Source organism: Hydra vulgaris, chromosome 09, assembly GCF_038396675.1.
Source record: "Hydra vulgaris chromosome 09, alternate assembly HydraT2T_AEP".
Taxonomy (NCBI): domain Eukaryota; kingdom Metazoa; phylum Cnidaria; class Hydrozoa; order Anthoathecata; family Hydridae; genus Hydra; species Hydra vulgaris.
The window spans coordinates 47,121,817-47,146,210 of record NC_088928.1 but is presented as its reverse complement, the minus strand read 5'-3'; the positions used below and the strand labels follow the sequence as shown (position 1 = coordinate 47,146,210).

General features: G+C 29.5%; 2 protein-coding genes and 1 long non-coding RNA gene across 8 annotated transcripts; 2 read left to right on the top strand and 1 right to left on the bottom strand.

The window, feature by feature from the left end:
- Nucleotides 1-3,427: 3,427 nt before the first annotated feature.
- On the bottom strand, nt 3,428-4,753 carry LOC136085522 (E3 SUMO-protein ligase ZBED1-like). The gene has a single exon (XM_065806835.1). The coding sequence runs from the start codon at nt 4,751-4,753 to the stop codon at nt 3,428-3,430; it is 1,326 nt and encodes a 441-aa protein (XP_065662907.1).
- A 13,990-nt stretch (nt 4,754-18,743) lies between these two features.
- Nucleotides 18,744-20,854, top strand: LOC136084832 (uncharacterized). 6 transcript variants are annotated; one of them, XR_010640885.1, is made up of 5 exons: nt 18,744-19,013; nt 19,102-19,211; nt 19,611-19,995; nt 20,116-20,289; nt 20,364-20,854. It is a non-coding gene; the product is annotated as an uncharacterized LOC136084832 (long non-coding RNA). The 6 variants fall into 6 exon arrangements; XR_010640883.1 differs by having other exon boundaries at nt 18,744-19,230; nt 19,395-19,705; nt 19,830-19,995; XR_010640882.1 differs by having other exon boundaries at nt 18,746-19,211; nt 19,611-19,705; nt 19,830-19,995.
- A 96-nt stretch (nt 20,855-20,950) lies between these two features.
- On the top strand, nt 20,951-23,429 carry LOC136084831 (uncharacterized). The gene is made up of 2 exons (XM_065805900.1): nt 20,951-21,051; nt 21,288-23,429. Exons 1-2 carry the CDS (start codon nt 20,966-20,968, stop codon nt 23,410-23,412), a joined length of 2,211 nt encoding a protein of 736 aa, XP_065661972.1. The 5' UTR covers nt 20,951-20,965; the 3' UTR covers nt 23,413-23,429.
- Nucleotides 23,430-24,394: the final 965 nt, after the last annotated feature.

Genomic DNA, 24,394 nt, shown 5'->3' with positions numbered 1-24,394 from the left:
TTTATTGGCGGGTTTTTTGTGTGTATATTTTCTGAATAATTCTTAAGTGCAAATTCTTAAGTGAAATGAAAGTTATCGTTTAAGTGAACTGTTTAGGTGGTTCCCAACCTCAAATAGTGACTTGGCTTTTCAAACAGTGAATCTTGATTTCTTAATGAATTGCAAAATGCAATTACAACAAAAAAAATAAAGTTTTTTACTATTAAGTTCTTATTAGGTAAGAGATATATAATTAAAATAAAGCAAATGTTTTTTAATACCTTCATTTATTTCTTAACTTCACGAAGTATTTAATTTTACAGGTGCGCGAAATGGAGAAAAACGGTTTTCAAGTTCGCAAAATCTGTTATCAATAATATCGGGTCTCCCAGTCTATCCCAAAATGTCCTTAATTTTCAAAATTTTACTTTTTTGTCATAAAGTTTATTGTCATTAATTTTATACAATAGACTTATAGTAATGTTATTTATGTGTACATAGAAATGTGTGTATAATAATGTTATCTGTAATTATCTATCCTCTATATCTATCATTTATATCTATTGAATAAACTTCTGCATTACGGGTGACGAAGTCTTTCGAAGTCGAAGTTTCGAAGTGTACATTTGTAACTACGAAAATCGAAGTCAATCAAAGCAAATTCGGACTTCGAAACTTCGAAAATGTTCGAATTTTTTTCCGAAGTATTTCAAATTTTTTTCGAAGTATTCTGAAATTTTCCTGATGTATATCAAACCCAGTTTTAGATCATTTTTAATGGATTTAAGAGTGTAAAAATTATGCAAAACAGAAAAGTAAATATATAAAACTTTTTTTAGATTTTATTCTTTGTAACAACTATTATTGTTTGTAATTGATTTGTATTACAATTTACAGATGTACAAATTAAGTTTAATCATCAGAAATGTCAATGGAACAACTGTTTGTTCGGATCCTCTTGTTTTGTCGTAGTGGAGTAACAGCAGATTGATCTTTTTGGTAGGTCTTGAATTTCCTTTCTGTTTCCTCTTCTGCTGTTTCAATTGTCAAAGCAGATCGTGCATTATTTATCTTTCAAATGTTGGTCTTGAGGTAAACAACTTTGTCAACATTTTGGGGATTCAATTTTGTTCTTGAATCAGTGACCACACTGCCTGCAGCTGAGAAAACCCTTTTACTTGATGCAGAAGTTAAAGGAATGGCCAAGTATTTTCTTGCAACTTGGGAAAGTAGTGGAATCCGTTTTGCATGGGCTTCCCGCCACTTTAGGATATCAGTGTTTGAGGAATCGGGACGAGGGAGATCTTTGTATGTGTCTAACTCAATTTTAATTTTTGACTTTCCATCCCTGAACAGAATTTCTTCTCCAGACATTTCTAATGCCATTTTTTCAGCTTCGTCAAGGTCAAAGCCAGACCCTGTCAGATTAAGGGAAGCGTTCCTGATTTCGGACAAAAATTCTTGATGACTTGGATGCTCATTCGCCAACCTGTCCTTGAGCTTTTGCAAATCACCATACTTTTTCACCAATGCACCTTTGAAGAAGGGGTGGAGAAAATTTCCCATGGCATGGTAGTGATTCTCTGTTCCACTGTTTGGAAATCGCCTGTTCAGCTCACCAGTCAGAACTTGGACAAAGTGGTTTTGTGGCAGATTGTATGTCTGATTGAGCAATGGAGTTTAGCTTCATCTGAAGGTTGACCAGTTGGCTGCAGGCAAGATGAAGTGTAGGATGCTTGTCAGCAGAAAAGGCCTTGCTGACTTTCCGGAATGAATCCAAGATGGGTTCCGCCAAAAGTAAAAACTGACTCTCTGACGGGATGGCATCAGCAAATTCACATTTACTGTCTCTCAATTCTTCAAGGACTTCTCTCAACCGAATTACAGAGGTGATCATCATGGACTTCGAGTTCCATCTACTCAAGCAGTCTGTGATGATCTTGACGTAAGAAACTAAAAATAGAAAAACAAAAAATAAATATTAAGTGTCACAATTATTTGCATGTGTGAGGAGGAGGAGGTGGTGGACAATATTTCAGTGTTTATGAGATGTGTAATGTTAATTTTTACCAAATACTTTTATTAAATTAAAAGTTTCAATATTAGACCAAAATATTATTAATATCACCTTCATTTTCTTGACACTTTTTTTTTATGTCATTTTGACAATTTGAGCTTCTGTGAACCTTTGCAGAGAGATCCGGGGCTTATTTGTTTGCCTTGTAAATATCGTTGTCATCTTCCTCAGAAGATTGCGACGTCCCATTGTGGCTTGAAAACTTAAAAATTTTCTTTTCGTTGGCTTTTTGCAGCACTAAGTTAATGAAATGATCAGTGTAAAGCAGAGAGTCTGTAATCTCTACTGTTTTTGAAATTGCAGCCTTTATATTAGTGGCTGAATCGTGCACAACAATCCTTTGAGTGCTGGCTCTGAGAAAAGAAACGTCTGTTTGCATAACCTTATCTAAAGCTTTGGCTAAGGCTGCAGCTGTATGTTGGCCACTAAATGGCTGGCAAGCAAGAACAAACTTTTTCAGTTCAAAGTTTTTGTTGATGAAATGAAGTGTTGCAGATATGTAAGAATCGTTGCTTCTGCTTGTCCACATGTCTGTCGAAGCCCCAATGCCTTCACAGTCATTGAGTTCTCTAGCCAATTTCTCAGAAATGTATTGCTTTACCTGTTTTTAAAGCAATGGGAGTTTTTGCCTAAAAAATAAAATAATAATAACCAATTAAATATATATAATGTAACTTATTTTTGACAGCAGCATGCTGTACTAGGAAAGAATTTTACTAACCATGAGCGAGACTAGGTTTTTTCAAACCGAGACGAGACCGAGACGAGAAGTTAGTACTTCTCGTGAGACCGAGAACGAGACGAGAAATTTAACAATTTTTGAAAACAAATTTATTAAAATCCAAGTAAAAAAAAAAAATGTAAACATGGTTTTGACCAATAGACACAAATGACATTTGTCAAATATAAACAACTTTTTCAAATATTAATTCAGAATTTTTTTGCCAAACTTTTCCAACAAGACAATGTTTTCTCTGATTAAATGATTTGTTCTACTTTTTCTGAGTGTAAGTTGTGTCTGGATGATCGGACGACATTTCCACCTGAGCTAAAAACTCTCTCTGATTTAGTTGAACTTGCTGGAATAGCTAAAATTTGTCTAGCTAATGAAGATAGTTCTGGCAATGTATTTGAATGCAATTTCCACCAATCAAGAATCGGAAAGTCTTTTTTGGCATCAGGGAGATATTCATACTGGCACATTTCGCTCAAAATAGGATTCAATTCAGATGTTGGCTCTTGTGTTTCAAGTCTGACGTTTAACTTGCGCTTCAGCTTTGAATTAGGGGACAAATGTGAGGCTAACCATTCTTTTATTGTTTTAAATTTTTTGAAGGGCTTCAAATGAAGTCCCGTTAAAGCAGGATTTAATTAGTTTGATGCAACACTCAATAAGTTTCCAGTGTGACAAAGAGGAAATCTTTTCCCAACGCAGCTTTTCAAGTTTTTTGCATACAAGACACCGTAGCCATTTTTTCCATCCGTCTCAATAAATTGATCAGTTTTGTCATGGATTAAATAAAGAGAATCGACGACAGTGTTAATTGTTGGAATAGACTCAGTCGACCACGTTTCTGTAGCTTCTTTAAGTGGTGCCAAAATTTCTACTGCTCCCTCGATTGATTTCCATTGTGATGCACTGATGGTCTTTGAAGAAAAAATATCTTCATTTGCACATAAGCTGATAATTGCACTCTTTAGATGTAGGACAGAAACCATGCAATTCAGTTCACTATTCCATCTTGTGTCAACAGATTGGCGTAACTGTCTAAAATTGATTCCTTGAGCGTCTGATTCTGATTCAAGCAACTCAGCTGCAACTGTTGACTGGTGAGTTAAAGAAGCCAAACCTTTGCATGTTTGCAACGCATCATCCATTCCAGCAGTCATTCTAAATGAGTCTCGAACTGCACATTGCAATATATGATTGTTGCACAAGTATTGGTCAAAGCGCTTTGACAATTTGACTGCAAGTTTAATGTTTCTTGCCTGGTCGTTCACGCAGTATATTGGCAAATCAGCAGGCAAATTTAGTTCTTTTAAGAAAGAATCCAGCTTTCCTTCAATTAAGATACCTGTGTGTCTGCCTGGGAACTGTTGGACATGGGGTGTCCAGTGATGTAGTCTCCAATTTTCGTCAATAGCATGAAAAGTCCAAGAGATGTAACTGTCCTGAGCTCTAGATGTCCAAAAGTCAGAAGTAAATGCAGCACTTTTTAGATTTGACGTAATCTCCGTTATTATGCTCTTCATTCCAGCTTGAACTTCTCTTGATCGAATTGAAAGCTTTCTTGAATATGTTGTTCTGTGATGAAGGCTCAGTTTAGGGTTTGCAATGTCAAACAATTTCTTGAAACCTCTTCCTTCGACTGCTGAAAAGGATGCCAGATCAGTGCAAAAGTAATCCAGCATTGCAGAGTCAAACTGTTTTTGAATAAAATTGTCTTTGTCATATTTGGACTTTGTTTCAAGCATTTCGACCATGGTTCGTTGTTTTTTCTTAGGAGGAGGAAGAAGAGAGTCGTCAGTTTTTTCAGAATACTCAACGTAATCTTGGCTGTGTTTTTTTTCGAGGTGACGATGAAGTCCGCTTGTGTTTCCATTTTTTGTTTTCAAAGACTTTTTGCACGCCTTGCATTCAGCACTGTCACTTGTTTTTTGAAAATATCTCCAGATTTTGTTTTTTCTTGGTGACATTTTTGATCGATGAAATAAGGCGAGAATATTTCTTTTCAATATGAACAATAGGTGTCAAGTTGAATTCCACTGGTAAACTAATGAAATTAAGTCGAAAGTGCAACATTTTATACAAAAAGTTTTTGTATTTAAAATCTAATTAAAAATATTTAAAATCGAATTAATATTTTTTAATTAGATTTTTAAAAAAAACCTAATTAAAAAATCTAATTAAAAATCTAATTAAAATCACGGAGTCAAAATATTAATTAATTAAAAAAACAAATTATTAAGCATTTTGTAAATTATAATAATTTTTAACTTGGAAAATAATTTTATATTTAAGTCTCGTTCTACTTCTCGCAAGAATTTTCTATTTCTCGTTTCTCACGAGAAGTCCCATTTCTCACGAGATACGAGAACGAGACGAGATCTCGCTCATAGTTAAATTTTACACACACACACACACACACACACACACACACACACACACACACACCTTGAAAAAGTTGTTGCAAACTTGACCGTCATCCTGGGTTTTCTTTTGGCCGCATACTTTTTGAATCCTTCCGTCTCAACAATGTTGAATGAGAGGGAACAGCTCACCAACAGCTCAAGTAGGTCGAAATCATTGTCAAGTTGGCGCTTGTCAAAAATTGAAACTTTGGGCTGAAAGTATTCAACAATTGAATTGTTAGGTGTGGATTGGGCTGGCAACAACTTCTTCTGTTTGTGTGTTTTCAGAGGAGCGTTGTTTGATGGACTGTTAATGAAATCTGAAAAGAATTAAATTGAAAGAGTTAAACTTTATTTATGAGCATCTAAAGCTAAATAAGAAGATCGCACATTACAAGGGCCGCCTGTATTTTAAATTTTCTTACCGTCACGGTTCTTTTTATATTCGTCCACATCAACCAAAGCTTGGTGAAGTTTCAGTAAATTCGCGTCATCTTGCTCAGTTTCTGCTAGCTCAGAGGCTACCACTCTTGCAAGAATTCCTTTGTGACACTTTAAATGAGACCTTAAAGCGCAGTTGATGAGTTTTTCATTTTTAGAATTCTTCCGCATTCCTTACACTTTCCAGAAGGATCACGCTCACCTGGAGGTGCGTCATCAGGAGCCTTTATTTTGTCAAACTCTTTCCACAATGATTTTGTTGAAGAAGCCATTTTTTAACTTGTAGAGAGCTTTTTTTTCAAGTTGCACAACTAAATGTTTCAAGTGAATATATTGAATATTTGTTTATTTACTCTGATATTTAATTAGCTAAAGTCGTAAATTATTGTTTTTGTTAAAAACTTGAATTTACTAAATCTAGAACTATAAATTAGTGCTCTGCAAACCATACTATCTGCTAAACATTTATTTAACTTTGAAAATATAAACTTCGAAAAATTAAATGTCGAATTTCATTACTTCGAAATACTTAGATTGTACTTTAAAAACTAAGTTGAACATTTTACTAATTACTTTTCAGTGGTTACAATAATATTACAATAAAACTCGAAAAACTCCTAATAAAATTTAATATATACAGGGCCAGATTAGGACATTTTTAGGCCTGGGGCTGTAAGTATAGGAGGGCCTAATGTGGCGGTATGGTAAAAATGCCGAGCGTTAGCGAGGCTAAACCCGGGTGTCAGCTGAACTGCAGGGACACTATTAGCACTACCTGGAACTGGTGCTGACATTATTGACATAGTTAGTGAATTTGAATTCGCTCTCGCTGTAGCTGATACCGAGACACTACTTGCAGTATTACAAAACTCAGTCGTTTTTTTATTTTTGTTCAATAATTCATTTAATTGAATCTCATTCTTCTTCTTTTTTTGCATTTTGTCCCAACCGCTCAGGCCGCTCCTTTTCATTTTTTATTTTAATTTTGTAAATGAATGAGCAATGCTGTAATTTTCTGCGGTAACGGAAGTGATCATAAAATAAAATAAAATAAATTTTTTTTTGATGTTTTAATGTTTGAGAACATTCAAGTTTATTTATGTTTCCATCTATGTCCGCACAACTATTAGTTTTTTAAATATACGCTAAAAAATTAACTTCGTGATATTTAAATTTTCTAATCAAATAGGTTTTATAAGAGAGTGCTTTAAAATCATTCACTAATATAATTGTTTTTCCTTTAAAAGGTTTTTACATTAACGAATGTTTTAAAAGCATTCTCTTATAAAACCTATTTAATTAAAAAATTTATGTCACGAAGTTAATTTTTTTAGCGTGTTTTTAAAAACTGATAGTTGTGCGGACATAGATGGAAACATAAATAACTTGAATGTTCTCAAAACATCTTTATGCGGAAAGATAATTTAAAAAATATTTGCGAATACCAAAATTCCGCCAAATATACGAAGATAGAGATATAGTATATCTCTATTCATTTATTTATTCACAACGCCTCCGCAGCTCCCAATAAATTGATTTAAAAAAACTGAGAAACATAGGAATATTTATCTGGTTCCCTAAAAAAATAAAAAAATAAAAAAGTCACGGGCCTGAGGGCCTATTTTTTTTATAAAGGCCTGAGGCTGCAGCCCCATCCGCCCCCGCCTTAATACGGCCATGAATATATATATATATACAAATAGATATATATATATATATATATATATATATATATATATATATATATATATATATATATATATATATATATATATATATATATATATATATATAAATCACTTCAATGAAATGGTAAACAAAATTGATACCAACAGCTACTCATTGGTAAAAAACACCGCTCCAAACGTTGGCAACCTTGATATTAACTTTAATTTAAAAATTATTTACGTTACAAAAATATTTCAAAATTAATTAGTTTTTATTCAATATACAATGTGCGATAAGCATTAAATAGCAAACTTTTAATTAAAAAAACTTTGAAAAAAAATTGAACTTTCAAAATATAAACTTCGAAAATTTAAAATTCGAATTTCATTACTTCGAAATACTTTGATTGTATACGCAATTTTAAAGACCATTTTGTTCAACTTCGAAAAAATCGAATTCCGTGTTTTCGAAGTCCATATTTTTAAACTTCGAAATTCGAAGTTCGAAAGATACTTCGATTCTCGAAGTTTTTCGAAGTAAAATCTTTGTAATGCAGAAATCATTCATAGTTTAAAGTGCATCAAGTCTAACTATTCTTTTGCCTCAACCAATGGAGATGGTAAAATATTTAAAGCAATGTTCCCAGAATCAAAAATTGCGAAAGGATACAGACAAAGTGAAACAAAGTCTAGATACGCCCATTACGGCATCTTTCCATATTAAAAACATTATTATTGGAGGACTTAAACGGTACTGTTTTTACATTAAGATTTGACAAATCTACAATTCAACAAGTTAATAAGCAGAATGATGGTTATGTACAATATTGGTCTAAAAAGCACAAGCGTAGTGCGTCATGGTACTGTGGAACCGTCATGGTAGACCATTGTACTGCTGAATAGTTGTTAAAACATCTCCTCGAGCTTGTAGAGAAATTTAAGCTTAACATAAAGTTTATGCTCCATATCGGTATGGATGGTCCTAATGTAAATATAAGTTTGAGAGACTTTTGAAGTTGTTAGAGAAAATGAAGAATATGTTCTCAGATTTTAGAGCAACAAAAGAATCTTTGAATTTTTTATAAAATTTCTTCCAACAACTATATCTTTTAAATCAACTGTTAAAGATATTAAAAGATATAAAAGGATTATAAATATTTTGCAAAATGAAATATCAATTGCAAAATGAAATATCAAAATCTTATATTTCTTTCATTCAATTGCTCATCAAATTGCTTTCATAGCAAATAACTTTGAAATATTTTTAAAAGCATTTCAATCAATTGAACCAAGAATTCACCTGATTTACTTTAAAATGTCAAAAATTCTTGCTGCACTAATGTTCAAGTTTATTAAACCTAAGCTTCTATATGTTAATAATAATGGCAGCAGTTCCATAAAATCTTTTAATAAGTTGCTGATAATTGATGTGATTGACTTAAAAAAATTTTAAACCATTAAATTTAATTGATATTAGCACAAAAACCAAATCTTATTTTTCAGAAGCTCTAGAAATCTCATCTGGCGAGAAGAAATTTCGAAAAAATTGTCTTGAATCTTATCAAACATTTACAAGTTATTTAAAATTGAAAATATCTTGGGAATCAGCTATTTTAGAAATGCAATATTTCTTAATCCTTCAGAAAAAGAAAATAATGAGTCTCTAGAGGTCTCAAATCTCACTATAGAAGTATGTGAATCATTGAACTTATGTAAAGTTTTTTCATCCTTTTTGTCAAAGGACGAGGTTTGTGCTAATGTACGAAACGAACAGCGTGTTTATCAAATGGAATTGCTCCCAGAGTGCAATTATAAATGTTCTGAAGAATTACTTTCCATTGGGAGATATCAAACTTCATACTGGGAAAAGACCTTTCAACTCGCTGGTATTCCTGTAGTTTCAAAATTTTTATGTAGTTTTGATATTATTACACTGATCAATTCTTTTGGGACTAAAATTTTAAATGACAGTACAGAGGTGGATTTAAATCCCGATTAATACTAATATTATATCTATTTTGGGGTAAAAAAATAGATATAAATATTGGTATTATGACGTCTAACACCCGCTTAATACTAATTACCGATCTTTATATTTTTGTTATATTTTGTTAGAAAATACAATTAGGAAAAAGTTTACTGTGAAATGCTTTGCAGAAGCTGCAAAAATTGTTTTATAAAAATTGCTAATGTAAACTATACTTTGCAGGATATAAGAAAATTGTTTTATTAAACTTGCTAATGTAAATTATACTTTGCAGGGTATGAGAAATTAGATAAGGTAATTGGTTTACGCCATTAAAAGTAGCTATCTGATTCGTTTAAAAATAAAAAAAATTTAAAAAACCGTAGTGTAAACTGTACATGGCAGCAGTTATTTGATTGGTTGCAAATATACTCCGTTCTATCAACTAAGTTATTTGAATGGTTGCAAATATACTCCGTTCTATCAACAAAGTATTTTATCGTGTTGAAGGGTTCTTTAATTTTAATGTGTGATCATGGGTTATAACTTAATTAAAGATTAAAAACGACAATCTTGTCAATTTAAATGTTTTATGAAACTTTATTGGATACATTTGTTAATAACAATAACAAAATAGTGACTTATGAAGATCTTTTAAGAGGTTTCGTAGATGACACAATTATTGTGCTATGTCATAGCACAATAATACATCATAGGCTATGGCGCGATAATTGTGCCATAGCCTATGATGGCACAATTATCGTGCCACGATTTCTTCTTATTGTGACAATAAGAAGAAATATATGTTCAGAAGTTTGTATCCTATTATATTTAAAGCAATTAAAAGCATTGTATTGCTCTGAGGTAAGTCAATTTACGTTTTTTTCAATAATAATTATCTTATCATCTTAAGAAGCGCTCCACATTAAATGGGAAAGTTCCTCACTTAATAAACAAACTTCACATTATGCTATAAACTTATCTATCTAATTTTACTGTTAGTTTATTATTATTTTTATGACAGTTGGTTATTTTTATTGGTTATTTACCAAGTTATTTTGTAATAAATATATTTACTACGTATAATTTTTGTCCGTTAATATTTCTCTGTAAAGACTTCTACTTTTTTAATATTTATTATAGAGTTTTTTTATTGAAAATAATCTTTTCAAAATGTAAATAAATTTTACGAAATATGTCAAGAATAAAAAAAACATTGTGTTATTTTTAAAAATAATTAATTATCTTATTATAATTTAATTCAATAAGTTAATCTGTGTTGATTGTGTAACCAAGTTGAATCTATATATAAAAAACTGTAGGGGTCAGGGATGGAGCCAGTCTGCCTCTGGGTATATTATCTGTTCAGATTCAAATTATAAATTCAAAGGCTCTGTATAATTCTGAAATTTCTTTTGTACTTTTTAATTCATCTTTACTTTATTTGTGACAATACGTATCTTTAATTTTACTTTACCTGTTACTCTGTTACTACAATCAAAAACTATCGATGTCTTAGACGGTTTGCACCTTAGTACAGCACTTAAAAATAAATTTGTTTCCATCAGAAATGATATAGATAGTTTCAAAATATCTGCTACAAAGCATCATGTTGGCTTTCAAGTAAAGTTGACATTTTGGTTTTGAAAACAAGAACCTGAAGTCGTTTCACAATACTTCAAAAGAGCTGTTACTAACTCTCTAATACATCTATATCAGCAACACTTAAACCAGAAACTGTAGCTGCACATAAAGGGTTAGCAATTATTCCATTTATTATGATTTATTTTTATAAAAGCCAATTGTGTTGGAGGCAGCAGTTTAAAATGTTCTGTAATTTTTATATAGATGATTTACCTAATATCAGTGCGTTGAATGGGGAACAAGTTCTTTGGGAAAAATATTAGATTCTCTGGGACTATTCCTGACCATATATCCTTAACTCTTAAATCAATATTATTTCCTGGATTTTGAAAATATTAAGATAGCTTTAAGGATACTAGGGACACTTCCTGTTACTTCATATCGGTGTGAATGGCGTTTTTCTGTTATGTACCGGTTAAAAGACTATACAAGATTAACAATGTCAGAAGATTGACTTGAAGGTTTGGCATTAATATACTTCCATTAAGAAATTGTTCCTAGTATTGATAATTTTATTAACAGATTTTCTATAAAAAATCAACGACTTGATTAGGTGTATAAACCCCCGGAAAGGCCAAGACATCAATGGTGTATATAACGCCATACTTTTGTTTGGGATTAGCTATATGATTAGTGGTCATAGTTCAGGCAATTAATGACCTTCTCTTTCTAACATTGACAGTCTCTTTCTATCATTTTCTAATTTAGTGACAATATAAAAAATAGAAGAAATAATTTTAAATAAACTTTCTCTCAATCAACCTAATAATATTCTTAAGTCTTTGTGCCATTTAAACCAGTTTTTTACTGTAATTGTTTTTAAATCATTCTCCTGTCTCGAAAACGGAAACAAAGCGGAGGTTTATAAATATAAGCTGGTGTCTCTCACATCCATACCGTGCAAAGGTGAGGGAAATAATTATCAAATTTGACTTCAGAGTCTCAACAAATCTGATTGAATCCCGCAATACTCTAATGGATCTGACATTGACCATGTATACTGTTCGCACAATTGGCTCGTGAATTTTAATGTGTAGAAATTCAAAGTAATGCAAGTTGGTGAAACTTATTAACAATATCACCACCAAAAACTGATGGTAACGGAGGCAATCTAGTTTTAACATACTTTGAACGCAACCTTGGAGTACTAATATCCAACAACCTCAGCAATCAAATACTTATTTTTCTCATTATAGCGTTAAAGCTCTCCAACTATCGAAATAATTTACTAGCTGTACATTAAACCCCATCAGAGTTTTGCTTACAAGCTAGGTCATCCAAACTGCAATACAAAATTGATCATTATCAACAAAATGTTGAATTTTATTTTCTACAACTACAGCTTTTCTCATCAAACTTAGCATATAATTTTAAAAAAATGACCTGTTTGAAACTCCTACGAATCAAAGATTACCTCGCAAGATTGTTTTTCTAACCTTTAAGAACCAGACGGTCAACTCAGATTCCTTTAAAACTAATTACAAAAAGATCACGGTAAATCTTAGTTTAGAGCTTATTTCCAATTTTTATACATTCTAAATCTATATGCATACTAACACTTTTAACACAATAGTAGTATTTGTCGCAGAAGGTGAACGGCTTTTAAGTAAACTAAAATTGATTAAATAAAAGTTTCACTATAGAACAAGAGTGTCTATCGGACACTTATGTTGAAATAAATTAAATACATCTTTATTGTAAGTTGATTGTAAGTTGACACAATAACAATAATTTTGCTTTTAAAAAATCAAGAAAAGAATATTTTTAATATTAATTTTAAAGAAACTGTCTACTAAACCAAATCAGTGAATGCCAAATGTGTTGCATAAATGATATTTAATCTAGATGCAGTTTATGAAAATATAGATGTAAAATATATAAAAATAATAACACGATCATTAACTTATAAAATTGTACATGCTTTTAATTTAAATTCCTTTTAATTATGGTGAGCCTATAGGGGCGTCCAGCTTCTGCTATGTCCTGGGCGTCATAAAAGCACTCGGCAGCCCTGGATGTATGTACATTCAATTGCACCAACCCTAATTTGTCAGCAGATGTATGTACATCTTAATATCTTAAAAGGTACTTTATTTAAAAAAGTATATAATCATTAAAACATTCAATTAAATTTAAATAAATTTTAATTTTAACGACAATAAAAACCGTGTAGTGTAATAAAAAAAGTATTTTATTAAATTGATTGATTCTTAAATAAGGCTGTCAAAAATTGTTAAATTACCTGCCCGGGTACCCGTAAAAACGAACGAATGGGTACTTTTATATAAAACTTTTTCTTATAAACAGTCAATAAAAACATTTAGTTTAATGATTCTACATATTTAGTAATGTTCTTTTACTAAATTTTAATTTACTTTAAGTGGATTAAGGGGCTTGTGTTTAGATAATTATCTATATAATACAGCAGGGGAAAGAAAAGATTACATGGTTTAGAAATACTAGCGTCTCCACTGTTTCGGGTGCCAAAAATGCAGGCCTTCAATTGACCACGTGCGCGGCAATCTAGAAAACGTATTCTGATGGTACTGAAGCTGGATGTATGCATTTGTATGTTTATGTATCTTCCATCTTTCAGGTTTTGAAAGATTTTTGCAATGATATATTATATAAACTAAATTTGGATCAAAGTTTGACATTTAGTCAGAGACAATTTTACGGGTGTGTGAGTAAAGGGGGGGGGGGGAGAGGTTGTCCAACCCTTTACCACCACCACCCCCAACCACACAATAAAGATGATTTTCAAGTTATAGCCGGTTTTTTTAAGAATTTAGTTGGCTAGTCGGGTAAATTTTAGTTTTGAAGACCATTTTTTTTATAAGGATTCAGTCGGTACTTTGTGAGGGCTCACCCTCTCCCCCTTCTTCCATCCCCTTCCCCCCCCCCCCCCCACCTACCTCATTTTATTCGTAGAATTGCCTCTGCATCTAGTTTATATAATATATCATTGGATTTTTGTCCGAGAGTTAAATTAACAAACAAGTTGGATAAATTTCCGAGAAATTTCCGAAACAAGTTAGATAACGTAATATTAAGTAGGTACCTAAATTAGAAACTCAAATAACTTTCTGAACGTTATATTTAATGTTTTCAGAAATAATAGCAACGATTTCTTCATCACCATCATTCTGATGGTGTTAAAGAAGTCGTAACTAATAAAATTTTAGCAACAAGAAGTTTAAGATCTTTTTTCACATACCATTTAATATTGCCAAACTGTTACGATTAATGGTTTTAAAGTATAAAAAGGAATAAAAGGAATTTAAAACTTTTAAAACGACGGTTACCCGTCATTTAAAAATGCTACCCGGACAGTAACTAACGGGCGGATACCCGGGTACCCAGATATCCGTCGACAGCCTTGTTTCCAATAAAAACCAATGATATAAATAAATAACTAGATATCTAACTTCGCCGTTTTTAGTGAAGCCAATTTAATGCGTTGGAAGCCATTATTTTATCGGGCAAAAAGCTTTTGAGTAATTCCATGTCAAAACAACCAGACCATGCAACCCTATGGCTTTGAATTTTTTTTATATTTTTACCATAGTTAGTACATTATAAAATAAGATAAATCCCAAAATTTCACGGTCTAACTCCCAACGGTTCGTGATTAATGGTTGTTTTAATTTTGGCTACTATTATTGTTTTGGTCATTTTCCGCCATTTTTAAATTTACATTTCTCCTTATAAAACCAAGTCTATAAACATTTGAGTTCTAAAAATAAGTGACTTAGTTAATTTCTAGGTGAGGAATTTGAATATATAAATAAAAAACTCATTTTATAGTTAAAAAGTACCTAAATATCAATTATAAATGTTAAAATAATGGACACCTGCCCCAGTAAAATTTTAGGTGTGCAGTAAATTTTTTAAGCCTAAAATATCAAATTAGGTCATTGTATGTTTGAAGAACATTGTGTGAAAAAATCATTTATGCCAAATAAATAGTTTTGTAAATATTTTACTTTTGTACTAAAAATGTATATATAATTGCAGGGGCAAACCACGATTTTTTGGTGTTTGAGTTAAATAACTTTCAGCTAAGTTCTATACTCCAAACCTTTGAATGTTCATACTTATGTCATTTAAGGATGTTTTGCAAAAAATTGCGCTGCGAAGAGCCTGGGAACAAAAATACCCTAAAAAGTAGAAATCATCTGCCCAAACGTGAAGGGAATTGATTTTTCCAAACAGAAAAATTACTTACTTTAAAGAAATTTCTACCTAGTTTAGGATAATAGAATTCATATTTCAAAAAATTAATTTCCCCTACGTTTTAGATTTCTAGTTTTTAGGGTATTTTTGTTCCCAAGTTCTTTGCAGCGCAAATTTTTGCAAAACATCTTTAAATGACTTAAGTATGAAGATTCAAAGGTTTGGAATATAGAACTTACCTGGAAGTTATTTAACTCAAACACCAAAAAATCGTGGATCCGCTCCTGAATTAAACGTGCAATTTTTATTTCTTTTCCTAAGAGTAATTCCATTTCATACAACCCTAAATTCTTTGATTTTTTTTTCAATTTTCGCCAAAGTACTTTATGAAAAAATGACAATTCCTACCTAAATCTAAATCTAAGTGGTTCTCAAGTTATGAAAGTTTTTTTAATGTATTTTTTGTTTCCTTTTTGTTTCTTGGTTCCTTGTCTTTTCCAATTATCAAAGTTTAATCGCTGAGTTCAGACATATTCATCTAATTTAAATGCTGCAATTAGTTCTACATAAATAATGTAATTAATACTTGTGCATTTTTAAATTTGTATAACATTTTTTAATTCATTATCAAAATGATTTCATGTGATATTGGTAAAGTGTTGAAGTCAGAATGTCATAAAACCTCATATTCTAGAAATAAAGAGATTTTTTTACTACATGACCTAGACACTGATACTCGTCAAAACATTTTATGGAGATCTGAGTTGCGTGCTTGTGAAGAACTATTCAGCATTTGTAATCACCATTTTCACTATTTTGGAAAAAGATTTGAAAAGAAAAATGGCAATTGTTGTAATGTTTATAAAGTACATTAAAAAAAAAAGAAAGGTAATTTGATGTCAAATATATTTTGTGTAATTATATCAAAGAAACCCTTCATTAATTTTCAATTTATATTACTTTTCTGATGGATGTGGAGGACAGTATAAAAATTTTTAAAATCTATGCCATCACTCAGAAGATTTTTTATTGAAAGCTGAATAGATAATTTTTGCAACCAGTCATGGCAAATCTTCTTGTGATGCAATAGGTGATACAGTAAAACGAACAGCAGCAAGAAAACGTCCAAAGAAAAATCAAATACTAACAATCAATGCAATGTTTGAATTTTGCACTTAAAAAACGCTCACGATAAAGTTCTTTAAAATTGATAAAGAAACTATGGTTAATGTTAGAGCAACATAAAATTAACGATTTGAGAAGGGAAAAACAATACCAGGAAGTCGATGATTTCACCATTGCATACCAGTTTCGAAAGCATCTTTGTTATTTAAAAAAGCTAGTAACAATATAAATCCAAAATCTATTAATATTACTAAAATATCAAGTTACCAAAATTTAAGTTTAATAAAATTTGAGCTAATGCAGAAATACAAATATTACGATGAACATATGACTCGTTTTGGCGAATTGCAGTAGTTGAAGAAAAAGATGAAGAATATAATGATATAAAAATAAAGTTTATGCATCCACACGGTCCATCTGAACAGTTTTTGTGGCCGAAAAGAAATGATTATTGTTGGATACCAATCACCAATAACATTTTGGTGCAAATATTAATGTAATAACATTAATAAGTGCACCAAAAATAATATCAGACAAATATGAACTTTTAAAAAAAGATTTTAACAAAATTAATAGGTATATATTTGTAAATCAATAACTTTTAATGGATATATTATAAAAAATTGTATATCAATTCAAATATGCATCATTTTTATTTATTTTGAATACTACGATAAGCGAAATTTGCTTTTTTTGTAATATTTTTCATTTAATTTTTAAACTATGTATTTGGCAGAAATGATTTTTTCACACATCCTAAAATATCAAATTAGGTCATTGTATGTTCTTCAAACATACAATGACCTAATTTGATATTTTAGGCTTAAAAAATTTACTGCACACCTAAAAATTTTACTGGGGCAGGTGTCCATTATTTTAACATTTATAATTGATATTTAGGTACTTTTTAACTATAAAATGAGTTTTTTATTTATATATTCAAATTCCTCATCTAGAAATTAACTAAGTCACTTATGTAGAAATTAACTAAGTCACTTATGAACTCAAATGTTTATAGACTTGGTTTTATAAGGAGAAATGTAAATTTAAAAATGGCGGAAAATGACCAAAACAATAATAGTAGTCAAAATTAAAATAACCATTAATCACGAACCGTTGGGAGTTAGACCGTGAAATTTTGGGATTTATCTTATTTTATAATGTACTATCCCAGACGGCACAACTCGTTTAAAAGTTATGCGTGGTTTCTGTTGCGTGTTTAAAACTCCCGAAAACACTAAGAATAACACGTGTCAAGAATAAGGTTTTGATTCCGTGATATTTACTACTATATTTTACCAAAAAACCAGTTTGGATTTTAAGTTTTTAGTGATCGTTTTTCAGTTACAAAAATGGAGTATTAAATTATCTAAAGTTTTCGCAACGAATGTGAAACCATTACTAAAAGCACGCGATTTTTCAAATTTATTGCATTTTTATTATTCGGAAGGTTTTTGAGTGTGTAACAAGAACATTCAGGAAAACATTTGTCGAGAAAATTTATATGTTAAATAAATTCAGTTTTTGTTAAGTATTAGCATGTATATATATATATATATATATATGTGCATATAAATATGTATATATTTTTATACATATATATATATATAAATATATATATATATATATTCTCATATATATATTTTTATGTTCACATATATATATATATATATATATATATATATATATATATATATATATATATATATATATATATATATATATATATATATATATATATATATATATATATATATATATATATATATATATATATATATATATATATATATATATATATATATATATATATATATATATATACACACATATAAATATATATATGCACATATATATATATATATATACACACACAAACACACACACATATATAAATATACGCGTGTGTATATATGTGTATATATATAATATATATACACATATATATACACACGTGTATCTATATACACACACTTGTGTATCTATATAATTTATACAATGTATATTTTATATATGTATGTATAATACATATATAAAATATGTATGTGTTTATTTATGTATTCATATGTATAAATGTATGTATGTATAAATATATATGTATATATATATATATATATATATATATATATATATATACATATATATATATATATATATATATATATATATATATATATATATATATATATATATATATATATATATATATATATATATATACACTTATATATACTTATATATACTTATATACATACATACATACATACATACATACATACATACATACATACATACACTTATAAATAAATGTATATGTTATGTATACATAATATGTACACATATACACACATATGTGTGTTTATTTCGGCGTATGTATATTTGTGTGTATTTGTATATGTGTGTTTATTTCTGCGATGAATATATATATATATATATATATATATATATATAAAATACATTTTTTGTGTTAAAAGTATTATTGTTATTACTATTAGTATTGTTATTATTGTTATATGTTTGAAAAATACTAGTGTTGTTCCTATATAAATGTGTGTGTACTAAATACTATAGGATATCCTATTAATAATAATTATTTAATAAAAATGAAAAGAACAAGTTCAGCATAGTAGAAAGAATATATGAAAAAATATTGATCAGCCTTAACTGGAAATTTATTTCCTGAATGTTTAAATTTGTCTTCGAGCTGCAAGGCTGCACCAATATACTACCTATGCTTTATCGAATAAACTTTCTCTACCAATATTGACAGCAAAATCTAGTACTACTTTGTTGCAAAATACTGTCCGTAAGTAACTTTACTTATCTGTAAATCAATTGTTTATATTTGAAAATTATTATGTAAATATTAAATTAATTTTTAATTGTTTGAGAAGATACAAAAATGAGTCAGCAGTATAAAAAATATGGCATGAGCCGAAGCCAGCTAGAAAAGTTCTTGCATAGTCTATCTGATTGCGGAAATGATATTTTTTTGCTGATTAAGGTAAGGGTGAACTTTTTTTGTTTTGTTTGTGTGTGTGTGTGTATATATATATATATATATATATATATATATATATATATATATATATATATATAACATTTTTAAACCAGAATATGTGGGTTTTAATAAGCAACAAAGCATAAATTGAAAAGATTCTACTATAAGTCTTCTACTTACTTATAGTTTACTAAAATAATCTTACTAATTCTACTAAAAGTCAACTACTAAGTTTTTCACATGTTCAACGAAAAGGAGAATGAGAAAAAATATTAATGGTGGTACAACTGTTAATGAAAATACTTGTATTGAAACTCTAGTTATTTATCTTTAACTTCAAAAAATTTAAAATGACACTAATATTTCTGGTAAATTTTTGTTTTTGCAAATTTTATCTTTTAGGAGTTTTACTGTTATCACATAATCTAGATGAAGACAATATATTTATAGAAGACTTCAGAAACATAATGAAGATAATAATATTAATGTTGATTAAGGTAGGTGACTATTAATGAACAGGGGGCATGTGTGCATTTGGTTTTTTTAAATATTATGTATAACTTATGTTTATATTTATTACCTATATTTGAGTGTATATTAGTCTAATTTATCTTAAAACAGGATATTTGCACTTTAACAAGCAACAAAACCTAAATGAGATGGTTTCGAATCAACCTTTAAAGGTTTCTATATTTATAAGCAAAAATCAATTAAGAGAGGATTTACATCCTGGTACAAATGCTAATGAAAATACTTGTGAATACTCGGGCTTCTGGGTCTTTCCAAAGTAATAAATTATTTGCATTTAATTTAAAAGTTTATAATATTTATAAAGTACAATAGTATATTTGATGAATTATGATTCTTAATGGGTTTCATAAATTCTTTAAGGGCGTCTCTTATTTAGGTTGAAGTAGGTGGCTCTAAAAAACAATTTGAAAAGAAGAATGAAGGGTCGATTCCGTTTAAATGTACATACACAAACAAGCGTGATTAATAAGGAAAAAAGCAATTTTACTCTTCCATCGAATCATCACTCTGGTTTTTCCAAACAGCATTTTTTTATAGTGCATTTACTTAGGTACAATACAAAACAATAGACTAAGATGATCATTTATTTTGTTATTTATTATAAAACTTGTTTTTTTTTAATAGATTAAGGCGAATCATCAAAAACCATTACCAATACAGATCGACCAAAAAATAAGACAAACGAAACCTCTCCCATGGATGATGCCATGTTTTAGCGTAAAATGATTGTGTCACACCATTACATAAAAAGAAATTTGGGCTACTGCAATAGTTTTTAGATAAAGATTTGAATGAAATTAAATTTGAACAGGTTACCTCAATTGAGGAATTAGTAAAGTTCGAGACCCGACTTTTAAGAAAAATTAAAAAGAACATTCGATGCTGAAGTGGAATTGTTTGTAAAAATGCGAAAGCGTATTGTTATACGATTTTAGATTTTATAATGACGGAAGAGGCAATCAATCGAAATTAAATATTATGTATGGTAACCATGTGCCAAGCGTCTTTTATTAGCTTATTTTTAATGATTTGGTTTTTTATTTCTTTGTTTATTTTTTCTTCGTAGTATTATTGTAAAATAATTTACCTTAAAAAACAAAAATAATACAATAAAATTGTCGTAAATATAATGTAGTATATATAAAAAAAAGGTTTACATGTTTAAAGCTATAAACGTGTCTAACAAAACCTGCGTATTTTTGGTTTATCATTAAACCGTGCTGAACATGTTCAGCACGGTTTCTATTTCTACTTTTAATGAAACTGAAAATGCTAGCAATTGTAATTCCAAGCCTCGAAGAAAAAAAAGAAGGTATGTTTTTTATTCTCACAAGCATTCTCAATTTTTAGTTAAAGTAATTATAATTTCATTTGTGCCAATATTATATTTTAGAAAGTGTATTGTCTTTAAAAATAAGAAATATAATAAAAATTAATTATGGCTTAACATACTTTGAATGATCAATATATATTTATTTTAGTTTTTGAATGAGCCTACAATTTTAATGAGATAATAAATATGTTTATTAAATCTATTTTTCATTTTAGGTTAGATGTAGCAGGTTGCAAAAGTATTTCTATACCAATAGAGGTTTCTAATAAAGTACTGAAAGATATGTTGGAGCAAGATATTGAAAAGGGAAAATATAGAATTGGAAAATTGATTGTTCCAAAAACTTTTACAAAAACAGTTTGCAAAAACAATAATTTAGTTACAGAAGAGTTTTTGGTTTATGGCAGAAAATTAAGTATCAATGATATCAGAGCAGATATGCTTAAGAACCATAAGGCTTTTATGAGGTTCAGAACTGACCAAGAGTATTTAGACCTAAGCAGGGAAACAATAGTAGACAGTTTAAAAAGAATTGATGAGTTCAATGATGATTATGATAATAGAAGTGTTTTGCACTTGAGAGAAATATTAAAAAAATTTGAGCGTACCAGACATTTGATGTTTTGGCATGATGGATCTTCACTATCCAGTCATGGTCATATATTGATGTTGATATCAGTAATGTATGACAAAGCAATTTTTTTCAATAATGATGAGTACTATAAAAAATATGGAAAAAAAATCGATATTCAAGCCAAAGTAGAAAAACCTTTTTTATATATACTAGCACGGTGTCCTTCAAATGACGAACAACTCGACTACTCAGATTTGCGAATTGAAGATATAATCTCTCTAAAATGTCCAATAATAGCAAATAATAACATAGAAATTTTTGATATTTTAAGAATCTTCAAAGGTGACCATCCAGCTTCACAGTTCGAATCCGGACAAAATAAAGGCGGAAATTTTCCGTGTCATGGATGTAGTCTATTTGCTCCAAAAGCTAAAAAGTATTCACAATCATTTCAATGTAAGACATTAAGTTTAAAACAGAGAGTTGAAAAAATATTTCAAACAAACTTATCAAAAGATAACTTTAAAAGTGGAAAGATCTATTTATATAAAAGTTTATCTAAAAGTGACATTATAAGTGAACTTGTTGGAAGAAATTTACACTTTACAGTGACCTCAAATAAAAAAAATCTAAATAACATTCTTGTTAAAGAACTGCATGGGATTCAGCGTCTTCCAGCTTTGATGTGTACCAAATCATTTGAATGTTTTGATAGCTCAAACTTAACTGATTATGAAATATTGGTTAATGAGCCATTACATGATATTTCTAATCATATAAAAAATCTACAGAAAGAAATTCCATTCCATTTAGAAATGAGGGTTAAACCAATTGTTCAACAAATAATTTCTGATTCTTTTGACTCTGATCTTAAAAACTTAGGTGATCATCGGAAGAGTTTGCTAGTTATAACTAAATGGTTTCAGGAGCATCAACCTTTCCACTTTATTAGCACACTTCTTACACAGTTATCAGAAATACAAGAAATACTTTACCTAGGTGATGATTTCAGAAAACCTGTTGTTATACTGAGGTTACTAATTACAACATTTTTACATTCGATTTATACAAACATATACTTAGAAGGAAACATCAAATCAATGAGCGAAAGAAAGTATTTTGGTATTTATTACCATAGTTTAATTAGACATTCTGGAGAACAATTTAGATTATTTTCAGGGCGTTCATGTAATACCGAAAAAGAAGAAGCCTTTTTCCATCCTCTTAAAGAATTTATAAATCTCACTTCAAATCATAATCCAGACAATATTATTCTTAATAATATAATAAGAATCCAATCTAAACAAATTCTGAACAATGATGAAAATGACTTCCAAATAAAAGAATCTGAACTCTATCATTTGTATTCTTCTATTAAACAATCGTATAAAAATCATGTCATTTATTTTACTATGATAGAGCAATACCCGTGGGAGTATCAATCGATGCTTGAGAAAATAGCAGATTATTTAGTAGAAGGAAAATGGTGGAACGAAACAAACACTGGTGTAGTGTTTTTTGATTTAGAGAATAAGGACTCTTTAAAAAAATTAACCCACTTTCGATCTACTTCTATCACAAAAAATAATCACTATATAGCGTCATGTTGGGTCAAATGTCTTGAAAATCTTCAAAAAATACCTGCATTAAAAATTATGATAAGCGGTAATATAGTTCAACTTGATCATTTGAAATACTCGAGCCGAGTTAGTTTAGAAAAAATAGAAAGCTCTGCAGATATTCCGATTGAAATAATTAAAGAATAATTAATTTTTTGAATAAACTTTCTTGTTATTTGTCTTTTATCCTTAGTTAAAGTATGAAATGTCTAAAATTGATTTATGCTGAACTAAACGGTCCTCAGAGGTTTTTTTGTTCTTCTTTATCTGCTTTTTAAACTATTTATTCTTCAAATCTGCAGTCCTTATTTTTCAGTCAGGTCAAGTTCTTAAATTTAAATTTAAGCCCCTAATACTTAATTTACCAAATTTTATAAACAAAAAACTTTTTTTAATATCGAAACTTGGGTCTCATAAAAATATCGTAGAGATTTAAAAGTAATTACAAAAAACGTTTCGGAAAATATTTTCGAAATAAAGAAGAAAGCACTAAATATAAAAAAAAGATTCGAAATTATTTGGAAATCCCATTTTAAAATCCTTCTTTTGTTAAATAGTTCACAAAAATAAGTTCACCTCTTTTTTTTTATATCAAAAATCGTATCGGCAATCGTTGCTTTAGAATGATACAAAATGCGTACCAGATATGTACCGAATTACTCGAATAGTTTCTATTGTTCTATTGCGATAGCGAGTAATAATTTTAAATCTACAAGAAATAATAAAACGCCGTCCTTAAGTACATCGAGCAGCAGTTAGTTCAGGCATAAGTTTGGAAAACTTATGCCTGAACTAACTTAAGGCATTAAATAAAGTTTCCGTTTGGAAACTTTATTTAATGCCTTAAGTCCGTTTTAAACTATAAAAAACACGAATTTAAAACCTCTTAAAACACGAGTTTAAAACCTCAAAAACACGTGTTTAAAACATAAAAAAACTCGTGTTTGAAACCTTAGAAAACACGTGTAAAACTCCAGTTAAACTTCCCGTGAAATGCACGTGTTTTTGGTTTACGCCTGGATCGTAACAAACACGTGTTTATACGGGTTTTAATTCCGAGATTAAAACCAGATGTGCCGTCTGGGATGGTAAAAATAAGAAAAAATTCCAAGGACATAGGGTTGCATTT

What these genes read in the sequence shown, in the direction of transcription:
- LOC136085522 (XM_065806835.1), bottom strand. Translation starts at nt 4,753, where the DNA reads ATGTCACCAAGAAAAAACAAAATCTGGAGATATTTTCAAAAAACAAGT.
- LOC136084831 (XM_065805900.1), top strand. Translation starts at nt 20,966, where the DNA reads ATGTTCAGCACGGTTTCTATTTCTACTTTTAATGAAACTGAAAATGCT. An exon ending in CCTCGAAGAAAAAAAAGAAG is followed by an intron (nt 21,052 to 21,287) that starts GTATGTTTTTTA and finishes TTTTCATTTTAG; the next exon opens with GTTAGATGTAGCAGGTTGCA.